The following is a 25,284-nucleotide window of genomic DNA, read 5'->3' as shown; positions in this document are numbered from 1 at the left end:
ACAGCTAGTGCTGCTACGAAACACCTCTTTCACCGATAATGAGTAAAATCAAAGCCCTTTCCCTTCACGGAAAGGAGATATTAAACTTGCTTCGGTTTAGCTTCGTTTCCTGAGGACAACATCCTCCTCTAGCAAGTAGGAGTCACCCTTCACAGCGGTAACCCACAAGTCCTCTCTTGCAGCCACCCCAACCAGGGTTTTGGTGTTTCTTGCAGCGTGGGAGCCGAGCCCAGCACATCCCCCTGCAGGCCTCGTCCCCCTGGGAGGCACAGCAGACACCCGGGCTGCAAGCCTGATTCTTCAGTCCGTCGTGCACATTTCACGCCGATAAGCAGGGGCAGTGAAATCCATGTTGTTAGCCAGTAACAGCTATTTTGTGATGATGAGGCTCTGTAAAACGTAACCAGAAATTAAATAAGTAAAATTGAAGCAGAGCAAACAGCTCTGGCATATCAAAGTAATTTATATCCTGTTAACCAGGAAAAGCAGGCGCGAGAGACATCTGGAAGTGAAAATTAACTAAAACCAGACTAATAACATAAACAAGAGAGAAATACAGCTTCCAGATCTGTGTAGCCGAGCCTGATGGATGTCACAAGCTAGACTGCTAGAGGTTTTTGTTTTTAAAAGAATACAACAAATCAGGGAGGGAATTTTCCATTTAAAGCCATAACTACTCAATGTGGAAATTTGTAGGGGCATAAAAGACACAAGCACAGAGGAAAAAATCAGCTGCCAACAGCTTTAGATGTGTGTTGGACTCAGAACTAATTGAATAACAAAAAACATTATTTGAGAATAATTTTTGTTGCCAAAATTCACAACTAATGTTATTTACAAGCTGCTGTACAACCACCTGCAGATCTAACTAAAATAAAAATACATGCACACACGCACACACAGAAATAGTAATGAATATCTCCAAAAATGATTGTCGAATATGCATTTAAAATTATCATTTAAGCAAGCAAGGTTTCCTGTTGCAATATCACCTTCCAATGAGGGCATTTGTTGCTGATAGTGAAGGTATTTTTTAGGTTCAGTGCACCTTTGTGCTTGGAAGCCTAAGTATCCCAGTAACTGTTGTTTCCAAAATTTTTCATTGCCTTTAAATGCATGAGAAAGGCCACACGTGCCACAATTTTCACCTCATCCATGACATTGAAACCACTTTACTGTTCTCTTGCGTATCTAGCTATGAGATCTTCATCCAAACTGCAGTGGGATCTGCCATCTGTTTGATTCCCCTACAGATCTGGGCAGAGCAGTTTTATGATCTGCATTCATGTCTATAATAGATGGTATTTTTATAAAGGTGGTAAATGGTACTGCTTAAAAAACTGTGTGTGTGTGAGGGGGGGAATGTTGGTTTATGTTTTATTCTATGTTTGCAAACTATCTTTATGGAGGTTTTATTTCCTCAAGTTCCTCACCCCCATTCCACCCCACCCCCCAAAAAAAAAATGCTAAAATAATGGTAAACCAAACAAAGCAGAAAGGATCAGATTTTGGATTATATACCATTATATCTTATGCATCAACAATGACGCTCACCAAAATCAGAATCTGCAACATTTCTAAACTTATAAGCAATTTTGAAATCCCAAGCTAAGTTTGCAGTGGTGGCAGATTAAAATGCTCTCTTTCTTTACTTAGAAGTTGACCCAATTTGACAGAAAAATCTCCAGGAGAAAGTAAATATAGAAGTCTGTCTTTTATTTGAAATTACTTTACCAACTTTAGCAATGTTCTAAAGTTCAGTCATGTTATCCAGGGGCTAAAAACCAATTTCTGCATCAAAACATGTCACTGGAAGGTGTAGCTGGTTCTCTCACGTCTTCATGGAAATGGCACCACCTCCACTGCTCATCTCTTTTGTCCTCCTCCTGCACAGGACTAATATCCTGTCAGTAATTCATAAGTATTACAGTATTATATGTGCTTCTGAAATTACCCGAACCTAGTACAAAACCTATATATAACTGTAGTTTTGCCTTGTGTAAATTGTGCAGTCTGTGTGGCTTCTTCACTCATGTATGTTGTGCAGCTGCCATGTGGTGAACTGCCCAGAGATGGCCTGTGGGATATTAGATCTGGCACAGGTCTGCAGGCTGGTTTGGGACACTGAGAGGACCATGTCTGTAAAATGCACGACGGAAGCAAAACGAGAAAATTGCTTCTCTGAAATGGAAAAGGGAAGAGACAGAGAGACTTATTTAATTTTCTAAAGCTTGTGAGGTGCTCAGCCACTGATGTGATAAAGAAGAGACTTGCTGAGTTCTTCCTGCCCAGGGGACACACTCACATGAACGTAACCGAGATGTCTGAAGTGACTCCCATGGACTGACAGCACACTTTGCTTTCCTCATCCATGTTGCCAGCAGGCTGTCAAGGAGATATGGGATGTTCTGGTGCTGATACTCAGCTCTTGAGATCCAGGTCAGAAGCCCCGGCAGGAGCTGGACAGCGTAGAGAGGTCTTCAGAGATCATTTCCACAGCACATTGTAGTGCTGATGTTTACACAGACCCTTTTTTATTGTTCTTTTTTGCCACAAGAGATTCAGTACTGAATCTAAGTGACTTTTAAATCATTAAAAAATCTTTCAAATGAGCCAAAAAAAAAAAAAAACTTGAACTCAGTTCCTAATACACATATATTTCTCTTGGTTGCCAGTAATAAAGAAAGTTTAACAAATATATACAATTCAGGACGAATATGGAAAAGAACCTTACATTTCAAAGGCAATAAACTGCTAAAAAACATTATCAGTCTTCATTATACATTAAAAAAAAAAAGAAACCCATAGCTCATCCTACATTAATTAAAAATCTGAGTATGTGTAGTCATAAGTCTTGTTTACACCAGACCCATTGTGAATAGCCAGTGATAGAGGTAACCTTTGTGCCTTATACATCAGTGACAGTGGCACCATGGCTTGCGTTCTGTCCTCTGCTGGTGACAAGTATAGGACCTGATCTGTTTGCCCTGACACACGTCGCTGATACTGCTGTCCACCCATTGCCTTGTGAGAAGGAACAGGGAAGCATGAAGCATGATGTCCTGGTGCCTTTCCTGTGCACCTCCTTGCACTTTTGCTGTCTACTCTCTTTGCCTTGAGCTTGTCCTTTTGCTCCTGCTGCTTGAGCATATGGTGCTTTTTTTCCAGAGCCAGGAGGACTTTGAGAACAGGCTGTGTATGCTTCTTTCATTTTTTGAACTGAGACCATCTATGGTGGCCAGCTTGGAGCAAAGGCGTGGGCAGGGACATGGTTGTGATGTAGATGCAGAGGAGCTCAGGCAGAGTGCGCAGGTGCAGTGCCCTGCTAGAAAGCAGCTCCTGTGAGACCAGCCATTCCCACCAAGGCTTCTCACACTGTTTTCTCAAACACCTCTTCGATTCAAGATGTGACACCTGCACCCATTATCTACGCTGGCTTGGAGCCCAAGCAGTCAAGATGCTAGGAAGGGTAGGAGGGTGTGCTAAGGGGTCTGACAGGCTGTTATGACTGGTAAGACTGACATGGGTCGATCCCCCCACAGTTTGCTGCTCCTCTGTTTAGAGGACTGGAGCTCCACACAGCTCTACACACAATAGCTCAGTAAACTGTCCTTTGGTTGTAGAAGAAATGAGGTTGCTCACTGAAGGAACCTGAGAAGGATAAGCAAAGAGTGCCTCTAAGATAACAAGAAGGAAGAGATGTAGGTGCAGAGCAAAAAATCCTTTGGAAGGGAAGAGTTGTTCTCATCCACCTCTCAACTCATCCAAGAAACCAGCAGTGTCTGAGTGAGCAGTGTCCCATCAGTGCCATTCTCCAGCACCACCGGGAAGGAGCCTGCTCCAGAGACACTAGTTGGGCCTCTAAGCTGGAGCTGCAACTTTTCTCTGTTCGTCTAACAGATACCTGTGTGTAACACACAACAGCCTGTCCTTAAAAATCGAGATCTCAACCTAGACTGGCACTGACTTGGGCAGAAGGTATGTTCTAAATATCACTCTTGTTCTAAGATTTGTTGTCAGTATACTTTATCTGTAATAAATTGTTTTTTAAATGTTACTGCTTTACATAGCTTAACTCCATTTGACAAAACATGCTGACTACATAATTGTGGTAATATTTTCTCTTTTTATTACTACTACGCTGTTATAAAATAATTGGCTACTTTAAAAATCAATTCTCTTGTTTTCTGAATGCATAAAGAGGAAACGTTGAAGGAGGAGAAAGAAATCTAGGCCACACATCAAGAGAAAACATGTTGGCTTAAAATTCATGCAACTGTATTGGGTTTACGAGGTAATGGTTTGGTAGCAGGCAAGTTTCAGGGGTGGCCTCTGTGAGCAGAGCCCAGCAGCTGCCCCATGTCAGAGCAGAGCCAGCTCCAGCCGGCTCCAAAGGGACCCGCTGCTGGCCAGAGCCCAGACAGGGAGCGATGCTGGGTGGGCCTCTGGGAGAGCAGAGTTAAGGAAGGGAAAAAAAGCCATGAAACAGCAGCTGGGAGAGAGGAGCGAGAACATGTGAGGGAAGCAGCCCTGCAGCCCCCCAGGTGAGTGCAGCAGGAGGGCAGGAGGTGCTCCAGGCAGGCAGCAGCAGTTCCCCTGCGGCCTGTGCAGGGAGAGGCCCCCGGTGGAGCAGGCTGTCCCCCTGCAGCCCATGGGTCCCACACGGAGCAGATCTCCACGCTGCAGCCCGTGGAGGAGCCCACGTGGAGCAGGTGGATGTGGCCTGGAGGAGGCTGCGGCCCATGGAGAGCCCCCGCAGGAGCAGGCCCCGGGCCGGAGCTGCAGCCCGTGGAGAGGAGCCCACGCAGGAGCAGGGGGTCTGGGGGGAGCTGCCGCCCGCCCGTGGGGGACCCGTGCTGGAGCAGTTTGCTCCTGGGGGATGGACCCCGTGGTACGGAGCCGTGTGGGAGCAGTGCTGGAAGAGCTGCTGCCTGTGGGCAGCCCCCGCAGGCTCAGTTCGGGAAGGACGGCATCCCGTGGGAGGGACCCCGCGTGGAGCAGGGGCAGGGAGGGACCGTGAGGGAGCGGCGGAGACAAAGTGTTGGGGACAGACCTCGACTCCCATTCCCCCATTCCCCTGCACTGCTCTGAGGGAAGGAGGTAGAAAAGGGTGGATGGGGGGAAGGCGTTTTTAGTTTGCTTTTAGTTTCTTACTGCTCTATCTGTTAGTAGTAGGCAATAAATTACATTAATTTCTCTACACTGAGTCTGTTTTACCCATGATGGTAATTTTTGAGTGATCTCCCTGTCCTTATCTCAAACCACAAGCTTTTTTTCCCCATCATATTTTCTCCGTTTCCTTTGAGGAGGGGGAGTGAGAGAGCTGTGTGGTGAATCTTAGCTGTCCATCACTAGGCAACAACCACAGCACTGTAGCTCGAAGTTCCTTCCACTGCTTGCATGGTCTCATTTTGGCACCTTGAGCATGGCTGTTCATGAAAGAGCTCTCAGGCTGACCGTGGCCTCTGTGACTCTCCATGCAGTGCTCCTTGTGCTCCTCCATATTGTATAAAGTAAGGGTTCCTCTGGGTCTCACAAAGCCAGCTGTATCCTGAAGTTAACCACATAATTAGCAGGTCCCCGACATGATCATCTTCCTACCTTGCTTCTCCTCCTCCTACACTGTTTTGTCACACTAATGTAATGATGCTTTCCAGTTCAGTGGAAGCTCCACATCGTGACCTCCGTCTTGCAACATCCATAAAGTACACAGTCTATTAGCTCTCTTACACCTGAGCTTTCCCAATCCCGCTATCCATAAACTGTGGACATTCAGGATTGCCTTTCTGCTTAAATACCTGCACAAGGCTCAGGTTATAGTTTCCCTTCCTCTGGAAGAAGAACCAGGAGAAGCATGCAAGGAGAAACAAGCCTCGGGGAACATAAGACTTTTCCAAAACCAAAGGAAAAACACTGCAAATGCAAGCAGTTGTAACTGGAGTGGCCACTGCCAAAAGGTTGCTGACACAAATATGGTTCACACAAATAATCCCACGTCCACAGCTGGAGAAACAGACTAGGAGCAGCCTAGGCTACTGGTTTGTTACCCTGCCTACCTGCTGATGGCTGCTGGGATGGGGCTGGGCAGATCTTGCAGATGGTCAGGCTGACCAGCCTTTTACCCTGGAGAACAGGCCAGGCTCCCAAGTTCTCCCTGCATTTGCTGAATTCAGGGCAGACTCAGGAGAAACCTAGTGAACACAAGTCACAGCACAGTCAAGATGGGAAAAGGAGGAAAATGTTAACAATTTTCAATACCGCAGTGTTGAAATTTTAAGGTGCTGCTCCACCTGCCCTTCTTGACAGAAGCTAAATAACTGCAAAACATAGACAAGAGGACCTCAAAGATGCTTCTTAACCCTCATACTGTAGTTCAAAAGAAGAAATAATATAATTCCTTCCAAGGTAATTGTAGATTACCTAACGACTTCAAGAATATTTCTAGGTATTCTAGGGATATCAGGGCAGAATCCAGTGCAGGTATTCAGAACTACAAAGAGATAAATTAATTATATATTTAGAAAAAAGAGAGAGACAGAAAGAGAAAATAAAGTGTGATAAACCAATCTGAGTGACTTGGAAAATGTGCAACGTTAATTGTCTGTCAGCTGGTTGCTAAAATGAAGATTATAAACTTTCATGGTTCCATTTTTCTTGCCATGTGTCAAAACTAACATAATCTGAAGAGATAATAATGCTTCTCCTGAAATAATATAGATATATTCGTTGTGTATTTTCTTGCTTTCTGACCTCTAATCTTTTCCAAGAACCCAAAGTCCTACAATGTTTCTCTGCAAACGATGGTGATCTTAATTTATCTTGTTATGGCAGTTATGCTTAGTCAAAAATGTATTTCTGTTCTGCTCCCTTCAGAGAGGACACTTTGCACAGATTTGGAGTAATCAGGAAAATCATCACAGGCCATCAGGATTCCCTGCCTACAAAAAATGCTAGAAACTTCCCTTTTTAAATCAAACTATTTCCTGAGAAATAGGAAAACTTATGAAAAGCATATTTGTACTGACATTACTGAAAAAAGCCAGATATTCCATACCTGCTCTGAAGGTAAATGGGATGAAGGACATCCTTCCACCCCACACTTTCTCCTGCCTTCACACATGTGTTACCAATGGTTTCCCTAAAATTGTGCAGAATGGGCATTCTTATTTACAAGGGGGATTGGAAGCAGGCAGGGAAAACAGGTAGGAATGGGCCATGATTTCAGGGTCTCCTCCCCATTGAGGAACATCAAAGAAAAGCATATGTGGCCTTTACAAAGCTGATGAAAGTGTGGACTGGAAGAGTTTGAAAAACTTGCTCTAGAGAAACCTCATACTGAGGACTTAAAACCTTCCCAAAACTTCACAACCATGTAACAAAGCAAAAACAAAACAAAAGAAAAACAAAACAACATCAAAACCCAAAATAATATGGTATAAATAAATAAACAGTTGAATTATACTAAACTGAATAGAAATACAAGAATCTTTAATACTGAAAATGAAAATATGTCAGTTCAAAGACATTACAGAGCAGCAACTGGTTGGCTTTGGAGACAAACCTGCTAAAGTTTCAGAATGGGAGCTGCAAGGCGCAACCTTTAATACAGTTTTGTCAACATCTGTACCAGTTTTTATCTTATAAGAGGTTAGTCTGAGTTGTGAGAGGTGTAAAGTTCACTCCTTTTACTGTTTTTCTCTCATAATACTACTTCTCTCAATTCTTATTCCCTTGACATCTCTTTCTGGCACAACATAATCCTTACTGTACTAAGCATCATTCATAAAGGATGATGTATATTCTTGTAAAGCATCCTAACACTTTCTAAACAGATTTCTTAGCATTACCTCTACTTTCTCTGTAAGCACATACTACTAGCTCATCATTTGTAGGTTGCATTATGTCTCTCAATAAAGCAATGCCATCCCAAAAGCCCCTTTTTCTAAATCGGGGCTCAGTATTTGTTTCATCCTAACTCATAACTGTTGCCAAGCTACGAAAGATGATGTCTATATTTGCTCCACTGTCTTTATGCTGCAGGAGACTGGATCTTTGTAATCTGTCATTTTTAAAGGGGGGGTACCTCAGCTGACTTCATCAACACTGCATTTCCTGATTTACAGGTTCTCTTCTGACAAATCTTTCTCTGAGATTGGCCGCATACCTTCCATGGCTTCCCTGGCAATATATAAAGCCTGAGGCTTCCTTATAAGACTCATTTTGGAGCTTGGGCCTGACAGCTTGACCTCATTGACGCACCTGCCAAAAGTAGGGAGCTACAAGCCATGTAAAGCTATGGCTGCTGTGCAAGAGCTCTGCTTTCTTAAGAGACCAAAGTACAACACAGAGGTCTGTATGGGGCCTGAACAGAGCTATCTGAACTTACCGGAGACACACAAGTGCTACAGAATTGCTGGACTTGTATTTTTCCTCTGCTTTCTGCATTGTTTCAAACAGCTGATCTTTTAATCTGCAGTGAAGATTTGGTTGGCTGAGGACAGCCACTGACAGGTGATGTGGAGGGAGAAGGAACAAGAGAAGGATTAAAATACAAACCAAACTGCTGGTTATCAGCAGAGGCCAAATCAAGTACGGATTGAAAGCTTAAATGCCCAGTAAAGGATGGCAGAAGTGACAGTCTTTACCTTAAACAGCACCACAGGGAATCTGGGGAAGGCCAGAGTGGGCATGAAGAGAACAAAGCACAGGATTTCCTCACACCTGCTGTAACCGCAGAAAGGTGCTAGGCCTTATTACACTTGATGCAATGGCTGCTTACATCTTCCCATCACTTTCCCCAGAAACTTGCTATTTAACCATCAAATAAACAATGTTAGGTTCAGGTAAGGATGAAAGCTTTCATCTTTGCTTTCTATAATGTGATGCTTCCCTGTTGTAGCTCCTTCTAGACTGATGTGCTGCAGAAAGACTTATGAAGAAAGAGGATATTCCCTGTGCATTATGAAGAAAAAGGAGCTCATAGGCACTGACTGTCAGATGAATCCCCTGCAAACTGCTGGTGTTTTAAAGAAATATTTTTCAAATGACACAGCTAGGCAAAAATGTCCTTTTTCAAATAAATACAAGAATGTTCTCTCTACAGGGAGATGTAAAGAGCAATTATGTTCCTAACTTTGCAAACACAGATTTCAGCACTGAAAATGTGCTTTGCTTCAGAAAGACTCGCTTTGGCTTTGTTCAAGAAACGCTTAGTACTCCCAAATCTGCAAAAATACAATAAAATAATTTTAAAAGGTAAAACTTGTTTTAAAGGCCAGCACTTGTTCAGTAATTCCATTTAAGCCTAAAATGTTTGATGGTTTGGTGCTTCTGTCACATTTTAATGGTATTTACTGTAACCAGACAGATTTATGCCCAGCTCTGTTCCGACATTCTCATTTTTAATCCAAAATTTGCATCTACATCCAATAAAGTTTATGCTGTTTCACCATATGTCAGAAAGCAGTTCAGTGCTTTTCCAAATGCAGTCTGAGCAGGAGACTGCAGGTTAGGGTGGAGACAGCAGAGTCTCTGTTTCTCACCTCTGAGGACATCGTCCCCTCGAGGAGCACGGGCTGACATTTGTGGAGGAAGGAGCCACATTGCCTGACGTGGACTCCTTGCACCTCTGCTTTCTTTCTGGTTCCCTGGTGGAAGGGCTTGAAACCTTCTGTGGGTTTTAACAACCTTGGAAAGGGAGGCTCTGTAGGCATTTATGGAGTTCGAATCCCTGACATATCCTCGTGAGAAAACTCAGGGACTGATGTTTCTCTCAAAATCAGCTTGACCTTCCCCTAAGCTCTTCTGCTTCTAAGCTGTACCTCTTCCCCTGGGATGTGAAATAGAAGATACATTTGATAGTCCCAGGAAGCAGGAGACACCTGCTTCTAAAAAAAGGTCACTTAGTCTGTGCTGCTCTCTGCCATGCCACGGAAGCCAATATTTTAATGGTCAACACTTCTCAGGATGCCTAAGGTTAAGCTCAGACACCTGAAGTATCTCAAGTTAGGCACTACAAAACAGAGTGGGCTAAAATGGCAGGCTATCGGCAAAAATGTGAGCTGTCACCTGTGTTAAAATCTGCTTCTACCAAGATAGCTTTCTGTTGGGTGGATATGTAAATTCTGGTTGATATTATGTTTTGTTTGTACTTTATTAAAAACACCCGAAGGGGAGGGGAGATACAACCATAGCTACCAAAATAAATGGTAACTGTCCCCCAGCCTGTGACAGCAGCATTTATCTTTTCTAAAGCCCATGTGTGAGGGGCAGGCAGATTAAATCTCTTCTGCTCTTGCTTAGCTATTTTCTGTCAAAAATCTTACAGTAATTTTTGTACAGTGAATATTTATAACTGTTGTTAGTGTCAATATAATTTTTTGCAGTTACTGCACTTATTTACATTTTAATGGCCAAGTCAACAAAGATTTATGCATCTGTCATACAAATTTTCCACAAAAGTGGTGAATGCTTCAAAAAACAGTAGCTCCTGCAGAATGCTCCCCCTCCAAGCATCCTTTAAATGCCTTCATTGTTTCTGCAAACAGTAGGCTATCCATTAAAATAACCAACTCTTAAAGCCATAAGTCAAACCCAGCAAAATCTTGCCGCATTCTTCATTGCGAAACTTCTGCGTATTACAAAAGCGCTTGCTTGGGGACCATTCTTTTCTCCCTGTTGCTAAACATTGTCCCTTGAATGGTAAAGTCTGGTTTATCACCTTGATGTGTCTCAGCTGTGTGAACTACACCTTTCTGTAGCTTGAGGAGACATGCTGCGTAGGTTGACCTTGTTTCGATTTTAATGCAGTGGGAGGTATAGCTTGGAGCACTGCCCTGGGGGTGTCCAGGCGCACCATTTAGGAGGGGCATGCTGTACTCTGGCATTCACTTCAATGCACACAAACCCTTCTACAAAGCATGAACTGTGGAAAGGAAAACCCGAAAGCCTTCCCTTCACACCTGCCCGTGATCTTGGTGCAGCAGTTCTGGTCACTGAGGCGCACGTGGGCACGGGGTGCATGTGCACACTCGCTCTGAGCGAGCTTTTCTCAGTGGCAGCCACACCACCAGCCCCTTTCATCCCCATCCAAGGAAGGCAGGCAAGATCCAAGCTGTTGTGCTGCTAAGGGTCTGCTGGATCGTCTCCCTTTCCATTCTTCTCCTAGACTAATATGGTTATTTCTATGCCGCCCGTCCTTTGCTGGGTGCCACAGTGAGCTGACAGCTGCTGTGACAGTAATGAGCTGCAGGCTCGCTCCTGAGGGGCCCTTTTTCTGGGATGTGTTGCCATTTGGGGCCCAGCCCAGCCCAGCAGAGACGAGCCAGCTCGGTACCAGCTGAAGCTCTGGTACGAGGCTTCTGGTCAACTTAGGCTTGGGTTCAATGCCCAGAAGAGTTTTCGGACCGAGTCCAGATTTGAGGCTGTGGCGAAGCCGAGGTTAGGGATCTGGCCCCAGCAGCATCCCAGCTTCCCGACCTGCTCCTGTGAGGCAGCACCCATAAATCCCGCCCAACTAAACCTCAGCCCAAGAGCTGCCAAGGCGAGAGGTGTCCGGGAGGAGCCCTGCTCCCTCAGGTTCTGCACCGAGCTCCTCATCCCCCGCAGGGAAGTGGCGCCGGGAGACATTTTCTCCCTCAGGGGCAACCCCGGGGCCGGGGCCGCCTCTCGCCGCTCTCCCCCTGGCGGCGGCCGCGGGCGAGGCTGCGGTCGGCGGGCGTTGCGGCGAGCAGCCGCGCGGCGGGGCGAGCCGAGCGCTGAGCTCACCTCCCGCTCCCTCCGCCTCCCCGCCCGCCTCCTCCCTCCCTTCTCCCTCCCTCCCGCGCCCAGCCTGCAGCCGGGATCTCAGTATTATGGCATCGAGGAGAATGGAGACCAAACCCGTGATAACGTGTCTGAAAACCCTCCTCATCATCTACTCCTTCGTCTTCTGGGTGAGTGCGGCGCGGCCGCGCGGCCGCCGCCCTCCCGTGCTCCTGCCCTCCCTTCCTCCCTCCCTCCGTGCCGAGCCGACACCCCCCCCCCCCCCCCGGCAGCCCCCACCTGCCCACCGCGCGGTGCCCCGGCCGCTTTCCCCCCCCCCCCCTTCTCGCCCCGGGGGAAAGCCGCCGGCCCCCGGCCCTACCCCGAGCCCCCCGTCGGTGTTTGCTGCCCCCCCCCCCCGGTGCCCACCCAGCGTTTCGTAACCCGCTGCGGGGCCCCCCGCGGCCCGCCCCGGTGACCCAGATGCATTAATGGGGCGGCGGGGGTCGTGCGGGCAGCCCCGGCGGCGGGGGGGGGGGGGTGCTGGCGGCGTCCCGGCCCGTTACTCAGCGCGGCGCCGGCACAAGGCTGCGCGCTGGGGCGGCGATCTGGGGATTAAAGGGGCTTTTAGTGGGAACGCGGCGGCGGCGGCGAAGGGGAACGGCCCCGCTGTGTGCCATCGGGGACCGGCAGCTGCGCATCACCGAGGAGCGAATCCGTCGCTTGCCAGCAAGGCAGGCTGGTTGTCGCCGAGCGTTTTTGTAACGGCTCGGTGCTGGGGAGAGCGGCAGTGAAGCGGGGTGACTCGGACCTTCATCGTTCTGCTCAAAAATTTATTCCCAACAAAGCCTTGCTTGTGCATCACCGTAATACTTTATATCCTCTATGACTTGTCCGGTTTGACTCCATATGCTTTTGCAAACAAAAAGACCCCCCAAACCAACCAAAAGTCATTGTGCTGAGCCATACTCACGGCAGGATCCTGCGGTGTAGACCCCCCTCTCCCCACACGCATTTAATACACCCACCCTTCTTTTTATAACGCTTGTGGTAACCACGCAGTGCGATGACTGAAGTGGGCAGGAAGCTGGGATCAGCCGCTGGATTTTGGTGTTGACGTCCTTGATGCCGGCCGCAGGTAGGCAGGCTGCTAAGTTTATGTAGATACCACAAGGTGGGGGTTCACCCCCTCACGCGCTCCGATCCCGGCGGCTCTACGAGAAGCCCCTCTTCTTCCAGCGACGACTGAGCAGCTGCAGGAGCTCCGGTGAATTCGCGGTGTCTTTACGAATGACGTCTCTTTAAAAGTGACCGCTATTATCCATTACACCCTGACTAAACGGAGGGCTTAAATCGTCCTGCCCGTTGAGCCAGCACATTTCATGAAGGCTAATCTCATTAAAAAAGAGAGAACTGTACGTGGAGCCAAGCAGCTGGCTAAGGGCATTTGCGCTGCAGGCTGTGCTGATGCCAGGCCAGGTTGACAGCTGGGACTGCACAGGGTAAATAACACAGCTGAGCTCCGGTTTGGGCCACAGCGGTGAGCCTGTGCTGGTGGCATGCTCTAGTGCAAATCCCTTTCCTCTAAAGAGGCTGTCAGGCTCCCATGCATCCCAGTCTTCCCCAAGGGCATGGCCCACTAGTGGCTCTTGAGGCACTTAAAGCCTGACAGCTGTCAGTTTGTCTGTTTGTCTCCTTCCTCGAGCCTGGAGAAGGAGGAGGAAAATGAACAGTTGGAGACAGAAACCTGCAAAAAAGAAGTGACTTTTTTTCCATCTTGCTCTGTGGTGCATCTGTTTTCCCAGGGCACCAGCCTAGGGGAACCTACACAGATCTCAGTGGGAGAAGACAACAAAAGGCTTGGTAAAGATCGAGAGTAATTGACAGCAGACCCCAAGTCTTTGTCATGGGTCCCCCCTTTCAGCATGGCAGAACAAAAACTGATTCACACTTTTGGCCCCTTTTTGGGGTTTGAATCGACCCACTTAATATAAATTGGAGCAGGCCCACCTATTGCCAGGAGTCTGGCAGAAACATGGTGTTCTCTGGCTGGATCCTCTTTTTCTTTTTACAAGTGAGTTTGGGAGCCGGGGGATGTGCAGCACTGTCTCAGTGCCCCTCAGTTATTTTCTGGGGGTCTTTTTTTTATTCTCACATGTTACTGGCTCCAGAGCCAGAGTAACTGAAACTTGGTCCCCATGAATTCTCAAAGCTGAAAATACGGGAAGGGTTCAACAAAAGGAGCTATGTTAAAATTTGATTTCTTGGATTTATCTAGATACTGGAAGCAAAACAAACCAGTGCTGCAAATGGCCGGTCTGTAGATTTTTTCACCTGACAGCTTCCCCATGTTTTTTGGGGAGGTTGTAAGCCAATGTCTGCAGGAGAAAGTCCCGCGTTGCTTAGCTGCAGTTCATATGGGTTTCGAGGAGCTCCCTGTTTTCTCTTGCTGGGGGATGGAGTCGCAGTATAACGCACGGAGACTGGTCCCGCGGCAGGGAGGTATGTGCGATGGGAGCCCTTCGGGTGTCTGGCCGGGTGGCTGTGGACTGCGGTGCGAGGGGACCAGGAGGGAAGGCTCCTGTTTGAATCCAGGGAGCTGCTTCGAAACGCCGGAAAGGAACTCTCTGTGTTGAGACTGAGTATGAAAGAAGAAAATCTGTGTGCGCAGATTGTGCCTATCATGAGCGATAGTTTGTCAGGGTTAAATCTGAGCTGCGTTTTTCTATCAATGGGCGAGATCTATGTTGCTGAAGGCTTTTAGTGGAGGCATTAAATGAGGCTTCGCTGACTACATGGGAGCTGCAGGGTGGTAATGAAGAGACGCAGCTAATTCATGTTTCGTACCGCGTAGCTTGTTCATTTCCAAATAGGTTTTATTTAACAGTATTCGTTATTTTGATAGCCTTCTCTCCTCTCCCTCACCGTATTTCCCAACTTCTTTCTATAAACGTATCAACATGGTAGAAAAATTCCATAAACAGAGATAACAAGCTTTTTATGTCCTCGTATGTACTGTTATTCATAGTACACATTAAATGCCTAGGGTTACTGCTTTTGCTCCTTAAGGGACGTAGTAATAAAAATTCAACAGCCATTTTTTTCCTAATCAGAATGCTGTACCGAATGCATCTGGTTTGGAACCAGTAGATTAAAAAAGGCAGTAAAAACACTGCTTGGTTGTTAGCTTTTTTTTTTTTTTTTTCCTTTTGGGTATCATAAATTGCTTGCATAGAAATCTGAGATATCACCTGCCTTATTTTTACGGGAAGATGAATTTTGAGTTAGAATTCGAAGTGTATTTTCTATATGGGAACAAAATTTTTAAACCTTTTATTTATCTAGTTCTTCAGTGGAGTGATGTCTTAAAATGTATGTATTCTTAGTGTGACATCGTAAAGGCTTTGGAATATATTGTGTTATCAGATTAACAGCCTGCCTCAGAGTGTTTTGAGAAGGAGCTTTAGGCATGCATCCACTGGTCCTTAAAGTCATACTTCTGCAGAAAATGGTTTTCCTCTTGTATACAAATCTTATTGTTGTCCCAAACAGACCCCGTAGCAAGGTGATTAGCTTCTGATTTGAGGTCCTGTGAGACACTTGGCACTCAAATGAGTGCTTTGTTCATACTGTTCTGCTGGTATGGGGGATTCTTGAGGTTAATTAACGCAATAAGAGCATGCAAGTAGAGTTTCCATTCAGATATTTTGCAAAGCGGTTCACTGATTTGAAGAGCATCTTCAGACCAAGATCAATGTTTGAGATACTAAACTGGGTTCTTAGAACTTGTTTTTCCCTTTGAAATGCGATAAAATTGAGACTAAGGTATCTATTTGCAAAACAGCGGTTTAGTTTTCCAAGTCCTAATTGATTCGAAAATGGACCTGTGAGTCCTTGTACCTCCCCGTGGAGGTTAGCAGGTCACAGGAGAGCCATGGACTGGAGTGTGGCAGGAGAGGCAAGTGTCCCTTGTTTGTGAGGCCACAGCCAGCGCTGTCGCTTTAGGATAGCTTGGAATTACTTGTTGTCATAGCATTAAACTTCCTGGTAGCCAGTTCCTCCAGCTGCCACAGGGATGCTACACCAGAAGATGGCCCTGTGAAGTAAAACGCTCTCAGTCCCGTGAGGAGGGATGCTCCCTGCTGTTACAGGGGCCTGGGGGATTCTGTCTGGAAGAGCAGCCCCTGCATCTCCCTCTTCTCGCAGGCTTCCCAGAAAAGGAGGTCAGCAGCGGGGGGGTGGGAGCATCTTCCTCATTCCCTCCACATCCACCAGGGCTGGCAGCAGCCCGGGGCCATCTTCACCACTCCTTGTCAGCTTCTGGGGCTTCTCTGACACCGCTGCACCGACCCGATCCTCACGCTGCAGTGGTTTGGAGGAGGTGGCATTCGCGTGTGGTTTTGAGAGCTCAAAGGCGTTTTGTGGGAAATGCCCGAGACAAAGATCAAGCGTGATGGCCTGCTCTGTAATGCGAATTTATGGCTGAATTGCTGACCCATCTTCAAATACAGCAGTTCAGACTGTTCATTATAAAACTTTGTGTGTCCCTTTGAGTTACTAGTGGCATTAGTCATCTTTACTATGAATGTCCAGCTGGGTTACTAGAATTACCAGTTTTCTCCCCAGAACTTCTTTTCAGTGCTTCTGCGTTGGTTTGCGCATGTACCTGGTCTTTTCAATCTCTCTCATCATGCTTATATTTTTTCTTTTATTTATTTTTTAATTGCTTGAACAGTTATAAAGGAAATATTCTGGGAAATGTTTTAGCTTTCCCATGTAGTTTAGATTGTTGTGTCTTTTGGTGGTTCTGTTGACTGCAAAGCTGCTCTACTTTTGGAGAGAAATTTCATTTTTTGTACATATTTATCTGAAATCCAGGAAAATCACTCTTTCAAAAATGCACATTATCCGCAGGTTGGTGGACTTGATGTGCTCTGTTGTTTGGGCACAAACCTCATGCAGTTGCCTCCCTAATTTGGTTGTTTCCCATTCCATTCACATAATGACATACATGAAAGATTAAAGATAATGGTGTTTTCTTGTGAGCACAGCCTAAGGTGATTTCTGTTGGTTAAATAAATAACTAGATTAAAAAAAAAAAAAAAAAAAAAAAGGAGTAGATGGTGTTTAGAAACATAGCTCCAGAATCAGCTTTCTAGGTTCCCTGTTGGGGTACTCATCCACCTTGTTTTAGCTTTGGGGTTTGGGGTGGGATTTTTTTCTTTTAATTAAAACTGTTGCATAAAAGCCCCTTAATTGCAGTCCAACCTGAGAGCCATGCCAGCATGACAACTCTGTTAAGTGAGAGTAAATAGAAAAGAAAAAGTTGTGACTTAGGCTTGGACTCTGCAAGAAGTTGTGTGGCTGCATCAGGAGGGGTGCTCTGGTGGTCCCTCACCGGCCTCTGGTGATGCCTGGATGGGAGGGCTTTGGGAGGAGGTTGCTGGGCCTCCAGACCTAACGTCCTTCTCCTTCTTGGCAGAGAATTGCTTTTCCAAGTCTGGTTGATTTTATTTGGGAGCAGATCCTTTGGTAAATCCACGTAGTTTTTGCATTGCTGATGCCTGTTCATGCTCTGAAAATGCATGTGTGGTGCAAATTAGTGTTATAGGAAAACCTAATTTAGGAGTGTAGTTGACTTTGCTGTTGGCTAAACGCTCCTTCTTCCCTTGCTGTCTGTGTAACTCTGATGCTGTTTTGATGAGCTACCTGCTACACCGTGATCCTGGTGTGTGTATCTGGACAGTTCTCTAGTTTGGGGATGGTAAATGTTATGCATAACAGATCAGTTTGGACTGGTGAATAGGGATAGTGCTTGACTTGAAGTGTTTACATTATATTTCGGAAGACGTGGGGTGGATTCATAAACAAGCAGTGGCAGAAGTCCTTGCTCTTTTGCAGGTGACGGGGTAGGGGTGTTGTGGAGTACTGCTATCCGTGTAGCAAACACTTCTGCTGCTTACTGTTCGCTCCTGCTCTAAGCAAATGGCTGTAAGGTCTAAATAGCTTCTATACAGATTCTAGGGAAGAGTACTCAGGAGGTTTTGTTGGTACTTTTTGGTCAAGGAAGCAATAGAGTCCTTTCTTTTTGGATGCTGGTTCATGCCAGACTTGCTTGTCAAGGAAATGGAGGCAATTATCATAGATAAACCTAGGGAATTTAAAATGGATCCAAGAATCCGATTTGATCTCTCATTATGTGACTATTTATCAATTCCCTGTGCTGTCAGGGAAGTAAATTAGATTACCTGGTACTGTTAGTTGTCTTCATCCCTGGATTTTTATCATTGTTTCTTCTGTTGTTGCAACTGTCCTACAAATTTATGTGCAAATGAGTTAATAGATGAATATCTATAGAGGCTGTTTGTGCATGTAAGCTTGTAGAAACATCTCTTTCAGTCTTCCACATGCTTTTAAGTCCAATGTGATTTGTTACAGAGATGCTAGCTTTACTGCAGTACTTACTGAATCTGTTCTTCATCCACTAAATCTGTGGGTGAAAATCTTGTTGACCTCAGTGCATAGAAAACCTCAAATGTTTAGAAGGATACTCCAGAGAAGACCGTAGGGAGCAGATTACAGGTACCATAAAGCCATTTTTATTTGCGTAGTGCCATTTCTTTAGGCTTATCACTATTAATTAGTATTTAATCATGTCTCAGAGAACAAATCCTTCATATCTGTGGAGCAGGCCTCTTTCCTATTTTAGCTCTCGTTCACCAAGGTGGGCAGATGGCTTGCGTGTTCTGCAGAGAGTGTCTTTATGGCAGTTCTGGGTTATGAGAGCGAAGCATTTAAATTTCTTGTGTACTAAAGGGCCTCTGAAGCACAGTACGAAGCATGGCATGCTTGTGTCTTGCTGGATTATCGTTATTTCATAGCTGAGCTGCTTCTTTGAGCTCTGGGAGTAGGCCACAGGACTTTTAGGAGCTGCAATAAAAGAACCCAAGAGATGCTGTTAATACGCTGTTAATATTAATTTTGCTGTATTTTCCCTGTAACATTTTGCAAGATGTTTTCCAGATGTTCTTCTTCCATATATATAGTTCTGGGGACAGTACTAAAATCCTTAAAAGGAGCGAGTGCCCCCCCTTCGCTCCCCTTCCCCACAATCCCCATCTCCCTGCCCTGCCATGCGGAGCTCAGGCGGTCACCGCTCCTTTGACATAACGAGGTGCAGGGCTTAATTTGCAAAAGTCTGTGGATCTTGGGAGCAGACCTAAGGTGAAATTTGGTGTGTGTGCATGGTGTAGCAGAGAAGGATGAGAGTGGAGGAGAGGGTGAAACCCTGTGAATATCACAGGAAGAGGAGCCCCTACATTTCCCTAAAACTGGAAAGCGCAGAAGCTCCCCCGATAATCCCCTGGGCTTGAATGCCGTTGGATAGAAACAGGCAGCTCACGTCTGCTGATGCCAGAGGATTGAAGTTACAGGTGAAACTAACAAGTTCCTCAGGATCTTGTTCCTGACCAGATCGTAAGTACCGCATCAGAGGAAATAGTACATGGAAGCAGAAAATTGTGCTAAATTCCTCCAGCAAGGTATGTTTACAGCTAATCCCCAGTACACTAGAAATTACTCGTATTGCAGGGACCTAAATACATTCCCTGCAACTGAAGTTTCAGCTTGACTGTGCTGATTTAATCCTTTGGTAGCTTTTGAAGACGTTTATTATTTGGACAGAGTTTCCAATGGGTTGGTCTCTGGCGGGGACTTTGAGGTGTTTAGAAGAATCCTTTCAGTATTTTTGGCAATGGAATATGAAAAAAAAAACCCAGTCATCTTTGTCATTTTTTATAAAAATAAATGGGAGCTGCATCAAAACTTGAAATCTTTGATGGAGGTAGTCCTCTCAGAGACGGAACCTGTCTGTGAAAAAAAGACCTAAAACCCCTCAAAATCTTCAAAGAGACAAGAAGTTCCGGAATATTCCAGGTAATGTTGACATTCGTCTTTGGACCTAGACTTTAAACTTAGGCCACTTTTATAGGATCACCAATTGTCACGGGTTGTGTTAAATCAGTCCAACGAAGCAGAACCAAGGCTTGCCCTTTCGATGATGTGTGGAGTTCCTTTGCTTCAAAGTCATGGCCGGGGCTTGGGGCCCAAACCAGAGAGGGAAGTCCATGGCAGCCATGGGGAGCCTGCGCCTGCAGGCCTCACACAGTCTGCAGCGACGTATGCCAGGGATTTTGTGCATGTTTGAAGGACAGTGTGAAAGGTCAGATGCTCTGCTCTGACCCCACCAAAGAAAATAGGAAGGACGTTATACATACTTCATGGAAACAGGTGGGGAGGAACTCCAAAAGCTACATGTGATTGAGGATCAGTGCAAATTTCCAGTATGGTGAAAGTGGGGGGAAGTATCCCATGCTTTCTGTTTTGTTCCCTAATAGTGCCTTGAACCACCACCGCATCAGAAGACAAAACACCAGAAATCTGTCAGGAAAATTGCGGCTTCTATTAGGGTGAGATACAAGAGGTTAAGACACAAGAATAGGTTAAGATATAAGAGAGGACACTTCCTAGGCAAGTAGTAACAGAAGAAAAGATGGGCACTCAATCCTTCTGCATGCTATTCACTTCAATAGTACTTAACATCTAAATGGCTCTAATTAGGCTTGGAATTATAACATAATTAAGTGCATGTCACTTCTGTTTCCCTTTGAAAACAAACAAGAAACCAAAACACCAGTAAGTTAGCCTCAGTATGTTGAAGTTCAGCCTGATTTCTGCTTCTCAATGACGTGGTCATTTTTGCTGTTGCAGCTGCTCTGTGCTGCATGTGATAGTTCCTGCTCTGTGGCATGCATTGATTGCAGTGTGTGGTTACATTTACCTGTAAAATTTATGTCTGATAGGAACCCAGCAGCTGATATTATTGTCTGTTTAGAGGTGTTTTTTTACCTCCTCTCTGTTTACAATTAAGTGATACTGTTTTTTAAGTCAGTTGATGCAGATACAGTTTGCAGTTGCTAGCTAATGTTGAGATCAGCTTCCGTGTTGTCTGGGTCTGAGCTTCTCTTTCTTGTATGCTTTAGGAAAAGTTGCTGAGTTAAACTATGCAGGCAAAATGACGTAAAGGCTTAAATTGATCTCCCTTATCCCTGAGCAGCTTACAGACCATCTATGCCTCACCTGCAGACTTTCAGTCACATGCAAGTGCAGTTTAAAGACTCGTGAGGAAGGAATCAGGATCCCAGGACGCCGGGGAGCTGGCTATCAGGAGTGGTTCGGTATTGTTTCATGGAGCATAGAGGCCAAGCCCAAGTTTATTCCTTGCTCCCTGCTTTCATAAAGCAAGGAGTGATGCAGAGGGGTTGGATCAGGATGTACTGACAGAAGGTCACACCTTTCAAGAAGGAAAAAAAATGTGGTTTGCAGGGGCGGCATTACTGAGTTATTTTTGTGCAGGTTGGTAAGATCAAGGCAGCGCACAGCCTCTCTAGGAGGCAGCAAGGCCTTATTGCGCTTGCTGGGCATGTGTGGCACCTCTGCGGTGCTCTAGGAGTGTTTGGGCAACCTCTTCCTGGTAGGATGGTCTATGATGGTGCTTCTTTGCCTGCGGGCTTGTAGGTAAATACTTTCTTACGGGAAAATGTTCTTTTTCAAGTCTTTTCCCTTTGTTTCTGCTACTTCAAAGCAATGCTTGTGCTGTGCAGTGGGTGCATCCTTGGCTGTGCTGACGAGGACAGGCGTGTGAGATGGGATGAGATGGTCCCTTCCACAGCCCAGGGGTGAGCAAGCAGCCTTTGGACCTCAGCTGTACCACGGTGCTCGCCATCCTGAGGAGAGGCAAGCTGCAGGAGATGTGCTGGGCAAACGGAGTGTGGTCGTAAACGGAGTGTTGCATCCCACAATTATGTGTTGTTTTTTTCTCTATTTTATTTTTTCAACTGAAACCAGCAACAAAAATAAAACCTCCCACTTCCATGAGTTTTGTGTTTTGTAGGCAACAGCTCCTTGCTTTCTTTCGTGAAACGTAGTTGTGCTTAAAATAGAAATGTCTGTGGGAGAGAGAGTTTTCAGCTGGTGAAATTGTCCAAAATGATATGGAAAAGTTGCCTCAGTTTCTGAGAGCAGGCAAGATATACTTGCAGTACTTATGCAGAGAGACGTATGCTCTTGAGCTTAAAACACACTGGGTCCCTGTTGTACCGAAACCTGAGCATGTTGCTCCATAGCTATTTTTTAACAGAAGTATCAGATTTAAAGTATTCCCTCCCCCCTCAGTCATTGACCTCAGATTGCCAAGGGACCAGAAAGGATTCATCCCTGCACCCTGAAGGATATCCAGTATTAAAGTAAGGGGCTGGGCTGTTTCCTAGAACAGTGCAGTCCCGAAATGATCAAGAATGCAGCTGAGCTGCAACCACTAAGTTGATTTATTCTTTTAATTTAATGAAATGTTGGGCTTTGCTGTTTCATGCCTGGTGTTAGACCAAAATGACTTCCTATTTTTTTCCAGCACTGTTGAATTTATAAAATACATAATATGGCAGGCCTCTACATCTGAAGGATTTCAGGGAAATTTTCAAAATTCTGTGCTGAATCTTTGCTTTTAGGCAAACATTCAAGCTGGTAATGATAGAAGAACCACATCATTGATGAGAAACAGACAGTTAACCTTTTTTCTTCTAGCACAATTCCTCATCAGGCCAGTTGTACACCCGAGCCAGAGTTTGGTTAGCAGTAACATTTGCCTTCTGAAAGCATATTTGCTCTGTATCTGGTACTAGTGCTGTACTGCTAAGCAAAAGCATATGATGTGAAATGACATTTTAAGAATTAAATCAGCTGAGGTTGATGACTGTGTGTGGGTAGACAGAGGCTTGTCCATATGAAATGTATAAAATATCTTGCAAGGTCATCTTGCTCTGCTTAAAATCAGTGGGAACCATATATGAGCAGACTGTCCTAGGTGGTTAGCTGATTGTTTTTAAAACTCTCTCATGGTTAATATTCAGGTATGGAGAAACAGAATGTTCTTCTGACTTGGATACCACAGAGTTCCCATAACTCACTCTTGCTCCTTTTTATTTTGCCTCAAAATAAAGTGGGTAAATGTGATCTTAAACCTGCGGTGCCATTGGTACCTGCTCTGTTCCTAACTCAGACTATTTTGCATTATCTGTGTGGTTTCTGAGGAACATAGAACTTCTCTGTCCTGCTGTCCATTGCTCGTGAGGATGACATGGAAGTCACAAAGCCATGTAGAGAGAAGATAACATCACTCATTTAAAACAAAGGAGGCTCGTCAATTTAGTAGTTGTGGAATTAGCACACCAAAGTTTGAAGATATTTATCCATAACATAGTCAGTGGTGTCTCAGTTTGTTGGGGCTTGTGATACTAAGGCCCATCTGCCAAAGCCAACCTTGATTAGTAAATTGCAGCACACAGCCTGTGGCTTGTCATGGCTTCCCTCAAGGGTCAATGGCAGAATTAGAGTTGGGATTGGGAGGTTTTTATTACTCATTCTTGTGCTGGATATCAAAGCAGGATAAACCTTTTTTTTTTTTCCCTTTAACTGTCAAGATGGAAGACTTGTTACGTTCTACCTTAGGTCTCTAGGCTTGTTTTGTTTGCCCTTTGGTTTTGCAGCACAGCACCATTCTGCAAGAAGATTTGGGCTTCTTCACGGTGGCGTTTCTACTGGAGCTTAGATGGACGCCAAAGGAGGTAGAATTGTGTGTAAAATATTGCAACTTCAATAAAACCAAAGCCTAAACTGAAAAACACGAGAGCAAAATACTCAATCTGTAGATGTGTTGATGAGATAGTGTGCTGTGAGATCACGCATGAGTCAGCTGGTAGGTGAATAAATGCTGAGTATTATGACCAGAATCAGAGGGCATGGCAGAGTGCACGTTGTTTGGATTAAAGTCAGAAAAAAAAAATGGAGCCTGGCTGCTCCTATTAGGTTAATAAGATTTTTTTTTTCTTGTCTGTTTGTTGTTTTGACAACATTGATGGTCATGCCTTATGTTTTTTTGTTTTGTTTTGTTTTGTTTTTTACAATACTGTTGTTCTTAAGAGACATTGGGTAATTAATTAGGGGAAAACTAAATCTTCAGATTCATTTTCCACTGGTAGTATGTGAAAAATAACAGTTGTTATGCCCATTTTATTGAAGGAGACACTGATGCGTGTCAAGCAAGATGTCTAAGGAACAGTTTGGCAGTCAAACTGGGCACCGTTTTGAATCAGTTATTTTAAGCCCCTGACTGTAATCATTATTAATAGTAGGGCTCACTTTGACATCTTACTTCAATTGCAGGAATAGCAAGTTGAAATAAAAATTGAATTTTCCCTGCTGTTAAGGTAGCTTGTAGAGTACAGGGAGTATTTCTGAGAAGTCTAATGAATAGTGCTCGTAGAAAGAAATTATTGGATGGAGCAGTTGGCTGTATCTGAGCCATGAAATGGCAGGCTGCGATGCTTCTTTATTCTGAAGCCGCATACAGGATGCACTGCAAACGGCACATCAGGTTGCTCAGGGTGTTGGGAGAGGGAGCAGAGCTGCCAGTGCATGGTGAGTGCCACCAGTTGCATGGGTGTCCGCAGCTGGGAATGACGCAGGCACCTCTCCTGCCCTCACGGATTGGGCAGGGTGGCTTCCTTCAGGGAAGTAAGTGCACATTTCTGTAAATGGATATCCGCCTCTAATTTGGAAGATGATTTGGCTGGTGAGTAAAAAGGATTTGTTGACACGCTCACCCCAAAGGAAGGAAACGGTGGGCTAACTTAGGAATGTCCTCATCCTCTTTGTGCTCAGCGTCTGTGATCTGTGATCTCTGTGGTATGTACCAAGTGTGGCAAGCAGGATCAAGTTTAAATGTTGACCTCAGAATAGGCTAGTTTGCTTATTTTTACCTTCCTGTGGGCATCAATGGAGAAGGATTTTGCTAACGTGGAGCTCTGTTTAAAGACCAGTACGCAGAATTTTGTGATTTGTGGATTTTGCCACAGATTTTCTCAGTGAGGTTGCCAAGTGCTCCTAGGAATTGGACCGACTTCTTAACTAATTTGTCTCTAATTTACTTGTGAAATGGATGCTATGACAACTGTGAAGACTTCTTGGCAGTTTTCTTAGATGAATTTTAATCGGACGGCTACAACGTGCAGTCTGCTTGAGGATGGCAGCTCTCTGGAGTCTGCTCTTGTGCAGGAAAAATGCATTAGCACCTCTTTGGGCTCAGGCTGAGTTGTGCTGGTATAGACAGAGTCAGGTTCCCAAGCTGCCACTGAAAACTAGAATAGATTGTGAGGGGAAGGGTGTCAGATAAGTTATTGCTCAGAGGAAGCACTTAGTCTGGGGATTTCTTCAAGAAGAAGTGTGTCTGTGCTGCGAGCTGGCTCTGTAACCTGTACTATAGGTCTTTGCTTTCTCCCACACCCACAGTGAGGCCTGTCTGGAAGAAATTAATGCTCGGTGCCTTTGGTTTTATGTCAGAGGTAATTAAGGTTTTTAACTACCCGCAGATTGAGGTGTATTCTGTTGTTTGGTGCCAGTGGGTGTCGGGGGGGCAGCTGATGGAAA

At 45.2% G+C, this 25,284-nt stretch overlaps 1 protein-coding gene across 2 annotated transcripts in view; it reads left to right on the top strand.

Annotated features, from left to right (window-relative positions):
* The first annotated feature begins 11,691 nt into the window (after positions 1-11,691).
* Positions 11,692-25,284, top strand: part of TSPAN7 (tetraspanin 7) — a 93,898-nt gene continuing 80,305 nt past the window's right edge. The window contains exon 1 of one of the 2 annotated variants that reach the window (XM_080551933.1): positions 11,692-11,933. In XM_080551933.1, coding sequence (XP_080408059.1) covers positions 11,853-11,933 — 81 coding nt within the window. In that variant the 5' untranslated portion in view covers positions 11,692-11,852. The remainder of the gene's footprint in view (positions 11,934-25,284) is intronic. The other variant, XM_080551934.1, reaches the window with a different exon arrangement.

The sequence above is a fragment of the Anser brachyrhynchus genome (genome assembly GCF_964034855.1).
Source record: "Anser brachyrhynchus genome assembly, chromosome: 1".
In the NCBI taxonomy this organism is placed as follows: Eukaryota; Metazoa; Chordata; class Aves; order Anseriformes; family Anatidae; genus Anser; species Anser brachyrhynchus.
This window is presented reverse-complemented; position numbering and strand designations above follow the sequence as displayed.